Source organism: Dendropsophus ebraccatus, chromosome 10 (assembly GCF_027789765.1).
Source record: "Dendropsophus ebraccatus isolate aDenEbr1 chromosome 10, aDenEbr1.pat, whole genome shotgun sequence".
In the NCBI taxonomy this organism is placed as follows: domain Eukaryota; kingdom Metazoa; phylum Chordata; class Amphibia; order Anura; family Hylidae; genus Dendropsophus; species Dendropsophus ebraccatus.
The window spans coordinates 86,086,726-86,093,726 of record NC_091463.1 but is presented as its reverse complement, the minus strand read 5'-3'; the positions used below and the strand labels follow the sequence as shown (position 1 = coordinate 86,093,726).

At 41.4% G+C, this 7,001-nt stretch overlaps 1 protein-coding gene across 1 annotated transcript; it reads right to left on the bottom strand.

Moving 5' to 3' along the window:
• Positions 1-6,038: 6,038 nt before the first annotated feature.
• Positions 6,039-7,001, bottom strand: LOC138766485 (olfactory receptor 2AP1-like). The gene has a single exon (XM_069944075.1). The coding sequence runs from the start codon at positions 6,999-7,001 to the stop codon at positions 6,039-6,041; it is 963 nt and encodes a 320-aa protein (XP_069800176.1).

The following is a 7,001-nucleotide window of genomic DNA, read 5'->3' as shown; positions in this document are numbered from 1 at the left end:
AACGGTCAAGAGCACAAACTCACAGCAGAGGAATCCTACATAAAAACACATCTGGGCGATACAAGATGGGAGTGACACACTTTTGTCCCCCAATATATACACAGCCATTGTCTTATGCATGGTGACTGTGCTGTAACACATGTCCATGATGGAAAGCTGAGAAAGGAAGTAATACATGGGAGTCCGCAACTGGTGGTCATTACAGATTAGCAGTAAAATGGCTGAATTACCGATAAGAATTGCAAAATAAGTGACCAAAACCAAGAGGAAGATAGGGGTTTGTAGCTGAGGCAAGTCACTAATACCTTTCAGGATGAAAAACTGTGTCCAAGTTTGGTTTTTGTCTTCCATTGTATGACCTGGTGATGAAATAAGGGGTGATATAAACAAGTGTCCATGACATAATGTCCTACGAATAGGAAAAAAAAACACAAAACCCTAAAATAGCAGATTGTGTGACAAAGCCACACTTACACTACAGCTTTTTTTTTTTTAATTCTGTGTATATTGGAACCTACTATGGGGCATCCATCATAGCCATACTCAGGAGATATACACTAGGGAGGCCCCCTATATACAGCAAACCTTCTCTGTATTCTGCAAAAATAAATTGTGTAAAGATCTTTCATATTAATGGCCTTTCCTCTGGATATGTCATCATTATCAGATTGGTGGGATACAGACATCCAGCAAACCCACTGCTCAGTTGTTTCCCATGTCCCCAGTGTATAAAAAGAAATAGCAAAAAGCCAACAGCCGTGTATATTGGATAGGGGCCATGCTGGGTTACGGCAGCTCAGCTACCATTGAAGGACAATCACTAAGCAGCGTTTGGTGTTGTCGGCTCCCCACTTCCCTGCATCAATGCAACTTAGAAGTTGCTAGGTATTGGCACCCCTCCAATCTAATATTGATGACCTATCTTGAAAATAGGCCGTCAAAAAGTGTTGACTCAAAAAAACGTTTGACCTTAAGCTTAGGTTATTAATAGAGATGAGTGAAGCAGCTGGAAATTCGTGTCGCGAGCTTCGCAAATGTTTGGTCAAACTCGTTAAGATCTGCGAATCAGGAGGGGGCAGGGGGGTATAGTGCATGCTGCTCTCAGTGTACCGGTATCTCTCCCTGCCTTTTGGGGAACCCACCTCCTTGACAGGGTGGCCCCAACCGCGATGACGATCCCTTGCCTAGTATAAGTGCCCAGGAGAAAACAACAAACTGGTGAAGTGCATACAGTGTAGGTGCATAACCAAAACTATACATATATACAAATGCAAATGCAGCAATCAAAAGTATTAGGTATTACTTGTTCAAAGAATATATACCGATATTATTATGATATAGCTTGTTTCCAACGCGTTTCACCCATCGGTTTAGAACGGGATCATCAGGGAATTAATGCACTCAATCGTGTATGTCTAGTAAACCAACAAGCTGCAAACCAACATATGGATGGGGTTGGATAAAAATATAATACAATATAATATTAACTTCCCAGATAGTGTTTAGGGGTGAAGAACATACCCGGACTGGCTCTGAATAAGTTTGTATACATGCTCAAACATATAGCAGATATAGCAATATGCAATAAACACTTATGCAAAAGCACTGATATCACTCTCCAAAAACTACCGATATGGAAAATAGCGGATGTGGATAGATGGAATGGGGTAAATGTCACTATATAATGCACAGATATATAATGCACACAATATGTAGTGGACAGATGGGGAGGGGTAGATGACAATAAATAATCCACACAGGAAAGCACAGTGAGGATGATGGACCCCACTGGGTCAGACTGACATATGATGAAAGCCAGCTAGACAGCATCATGCACAGTGTATGTACGGTGTGGTAATATAGGATAACTTAGCTGTAGCTAGTAGATGAAGTGCATTATAGACATAGTACTCCCACACCACGTTAACCCCGGTCCGGTCTCCTCACCATCCTGGATAGAAGCATTGTTCCCAAACACACTCCCCTACTTATGGCATAGGATCCGCTTACTTCCGGTTATCGGCAACCACTCGAGACGTCACTTCCGGTTGGTGTCATAATACGCGGAGCGCAACCTGCGCTCCACAGAATCTATCAAAGAGGTCACTTCCGGATAATGTCATAGTGCTCTCCAGCAAAAGTCAAAACAGGTAGATTTAAAAAATATTCGCCTGTCGAATACTGGCTCATAAATAGAACTTAGACCAAAACTGGGCAAAAAATCCAAATATTCACCTAAAAATAGGCACAAAGCCCTTGATAAATTTCCCCCTTTATTTCTTCACATAAGGCATCACATTTTGAGGCACATCAACCTCTTTTTGAAGCCGGAGTGCATGTCTTTTTTGGATTGAAAAAGAGGTTTATGCGTCTCGACATGCATTGCCTTATGTGAAGAAATAAAGTATGTATTATTTTAAACACCATTGCTTTTGTGCTCCTCAAGTCTTCTATCTCCGATCCTGCAGAATCTGGCATCTATGCACATTGATTCACAAAATTATAATATATTTTAAAGTAATTTACAAAGAAAAAATAAATATATAAAACAGAGGTAAATACAGACTCAGATTATTTTTTTTTGTTTACTCTCTGGTGAATGCAGAACATGGAATAGGAGGAGGTGGATATGATGAATATAGCTAACATTATATTTCTATTGAAAAGGCATAGAACTCCAAATTACAAAATGTAAAAAAAAATGGTAGAACTAAAGGTTTCAGATGGAATTCATACAGTTATGGAACACTTAGGAAACAGCAACTACCACACAAGATATTACCCCATTATATCTACTGAAGAGTGTGCCATATAATATTAGAAAGTGTTACCTGCTCTGCCAGTGCCAAGAGCGGCACCACTATCAGCCTCCTACTATTTATTATAATAGGGTATCCTCAGAGAAGATTCTCAGAGGGGACTGTAACTCTGGAGGCCGAAGCCCTGGTTGGGTAACAATCATCCATACATGATGTAACCTGTTATTGCAACTAACACAGAAAGGTTTCTAGAACTTTTTCCTGTATCTTTCCTGTGGAGGAAGCTGTACAGGAATCAAAACCATGTGTCAGAGCAGGGAACTGGAAGACAATAGACAGGTGCAGGCCTGATGGTTGCCCCCACCCCTACTGTCCCTGGACAACCGGTCGACAGTCCCTAACTTGTATAAGTGAACCCTAAACGAAGACAAGACAGACAAAAACATCCAAAGCAAAGTCAGAAGTCAAATGACAGAAAGTAAAAATGCCTGAGAATAAATGCAGGAACAAACGCTAGGTCAAGAGGGAACTCAAGGTCTGAGGCTCTATCGCAGTCAAGGAATAGAAGCAAGTGGAGGATATTTAAGGTCCTAGCCCCAGGAGCATTCGGAGAGCCGACTGGTGGTGCTGCCCGCCAGTTAGCTGATTTAAATTATTAATAACACCTTATGCTGATCAGCAAGGGGCGTGGAAACCCTGGTCGCGGCTACATCAGCGGGAAGCACCATTGCACCCCTAGCGGCCATCCGGGCTGGTAGTCAGGGATGCTGATGTCAGAATTCCAGCCGCACACTCTGGAGGCAAAGGGAGCTGGCTGGCTCCTGACACCATTTCTACCTTTTCCTGATATAGTTCGACACCTGGATGTGAGTGGTATTGCAGCCGAACCCTTTAAGCTTTAATGACAGGCAATACCAGAACTGTGAACAAGCTAATACACACTGATTCTCTAATGCAATACTCCCACACTACCCGACTCCAGTCACAATTTGTGGATACAGAAAATTGGTTTCTCACCATTTAGCTATGATCTCATTAGGGTAACTTTTCTTCTTGTCCGGTGTTGGCATTGTGCGAATAATAACTCATGGGGTATTCATCAACCATATATTCATTTATTTACTTACAAAAAGATGCAGCATACTTAACCCTTAGAGGACCGGGCCAATTTCGTTTTTTGCATTTTCGTTTTTTTTCTCCTTGTGCTCAAAAGGCCATAGCAGTTGCATTTTTTTTTTTTACCTAGAAACCCACATGAGCCCTTATTTTTTGCGCTACTAATTGTACTTTGCATTGAAAGGCTGAATTTTTTCATAAAGTACACTGCGAAACCAGAAAAAAATTCAATGTGTGGTGAAATTGAAAAAAAAATGCCTTTCCCTTATTTGAAGAGTATTTTTTTTTTACGCCGTTCGCCCTGGGGTAAAATTGACTTGATATATGTTCCTCAAGTCGTAACGATTACAAAGATATGTAACATGTATAACTTTTATATTATCTGATGGCCTGTAAAAAATTCAAACCATTGTTAACAAATAAATGTTCCTTAAAATCGCTCCATTCCCAGGCTTATAACGCTTTTATCCTTTGGTCTATGGGGCTGTGTCAGGTGTCATTTTTTGCGCCATGATGTTTACTTTCTATCGGTACCTTGATTGCACATATGCGATTTTTTTTATCTTTTTTTCTTACAATTTTTCTGGATTTGATGTGACCAAAAATGCACAATTTTGCACTTTGGGATTTTTTTGCGCTGACGCCGTTTACCGTGCGAAATCAGGAATAGGATTAATTAATAGTTCGGGCGATTACGCATGTGGCGATGCAAAACATGTTTATTTATTTATTTTTATTTATAACATGGGAAAAGGGGGGTGATTCATACTTTTATTAGGGGAGGGGGCTTTTTATTAATAACAACACTTTTTTTTTTTACACTTATACTAGAAGCTCCCCTGGGGTTAGGGTCATTCCCCCTGGGGTTAGGGTTATTCCCCCTGGGGTTAGGTTTATTCCCCCTGGGGAACTTCTTGTATAAGCACACTGATCTTTTCTTGAGATCTATGCTGTATAGTTATACAGCATAGATCAATGAGATAGGCACTCGATTGCTTCCGGCTGCTGCAGCCGGAAGCAATCGAGTGCCGAGCCAGGATCAGCGCCATTACGGCCCAGACCACGGACCGAGCCGGACTTGTGGGTTGCTCCTCCGGGACAATGTCCCAGAAGAGCGATCCACCCAACTAGACACCAGGGAAGGGCGGCATAAGGTAATTGGATGCAGCTGTCAACTTTGACAGCTGCATCCGATTACTTAATTAGTGGACATGGCGATCAGACCATGCCAGCTAATAGCCGCGGTCCCGGGCTACATGCGGCACCCGGGACCGCGGCTGTCCAGAGCGTGGCAGCCGCGCGGCCCCACTCTGAACACCTATAGGTGGCCCTGGGCCAGGGTCGTCTAGGGGTTAAAGGCTCACAGCTGATGGTTTCCACTCTGAGACGCCTAGGCACACCATGCTCCTGCAAATGTTTCTGAGGGTCATAGCTCCTCCTTCCTCATGCGCCTGAGTTATTATTCGCCCGATGCCAACACCGTACGCGAAGACAAATTGCCCTAATGCCTAATGCCCTTCAAAGACTTCAGAAGAAAAGGATTTAGGGGTAGTGATTTCTGACAGCCTTGAAATGAGTTACCAGTGCAACCAGGCGGTAAGGAAAGCTAATCATAACCAATAAGATAAGGGAAATTGGATCCCACTTTAGAGCTCTAGTGACACCACATCTGGAATACTGTGTCCAGTTCTGGATACCTCACCTACAAAAAGGTATTGATTAAATAGAACAGGTCCAAAAGGGTATGTCTATCTGGGTTGTTATGCCTTATTCACAGAATAAGACGTAAATAATAGATTGAGGGGCGTCCAACCATCGCCCCCCCCTCCCCCTACAATCATAAGAACGGAGATCCGAAATCCCTGTTGACTTTTAAATATGTTAAAGGTTCAGGTGGAAAGTGTTTTTAATACTGAAACACAAAAAAACTACATAAAAGAACAAGGGGCCTCAATCTGAGGTATCGGGGAAAGAACAGAGGTAACATTAAAAAATATTACTTTACTGAGCAGTAGATGGATGGAACAATAGAAAAGGTCAATATATATATATATATATTTTTTTTTGAATCAAATTAGCTTTTTCCAAAACAAAAATAAATTTGCCTTATTCTAGGTTTTTATTGTATAGAACACATGGAATTTTTTTTTTATTATGGGTTATCTACACATTAGAGTACACACCATGTCTAAGTTTGGCATGAAAAAAGTTAAACAACTTCATAGTTGCCTTCTTCACCTCATTGTTTTTAAGGCTGTAAATGATAGGGTTTAGTAAGGGTACGGCCGCTGTGTTAAAGAGGGAAAATATTTTGCTAGAATCTAAAGAGCTTCTTGATGTTGGTAATAGATATAAGCAAAAGAGAGTCACATAGAGAAGAACCACAATGGTAAGATGTGAGGAACAAGTGTAGAACGCCTTGCGTCGACCGCTACCGGTCCTAATCTTCAGAATTTCAAGTGTTATAAATATATAAGAGATGACGGTCAAAGAAAAGGGCATTAGACCTGAAATGAATACGTTCTCTGTGTGAATCCATAACTGTAGTAGCGCTAGATCACTACAGGAAATTTCCATAAGTGGTAGGACATCACAGAAGAAGTGGTTGATGACATTCGTCATGAAACAAGTTAAATTAGTTAATATATAGGAAAGGGGAATGACCTCGACGAAACCTGACACCCAACATATGGGGGCTAATAAGACACAAACTCGATAACTCATGATCATGTGATAATGTAAGGGGTTGCAGACAGCCATGTATCGATCATAGCTCATGACAGCTAATATCAGAAGTTCTGTACATTCCAAGGCCATGCAGAAGTAAGTATGGGCCATACATCCAGCAAAAGATACAGTTTTATTCCCAGTGATGAAGGTGGTAAGAGTCTTATGAAGAGTCACAGTTGTAGATGACATGTCCAGAATGGACAGGTTGCTAAGGAAGAAGTACATTGGAGTATGTAACTGGCGTTCTTGACAGACCAAGACAAGGATGGTCATATTACCCACAAGAGTGTACAGGTAAAGGAGGAAGACCAAGAGGAAGACTGGAACCTGGAGTTCATTAAGTTCTGAAATACCTTTAATAATAAAATATGTCACTGTCTGATTTTTCATGTCCAT

Excerpts from the sequence above, each read along its gene's own strand:
- LOC138766485 (XM_069944075.1), bottom strand. The coding sequence starts at position 7,001 with ATGGACATGAAAAATCAGACAGTGACATATTTTATTATTAAAGGTATT.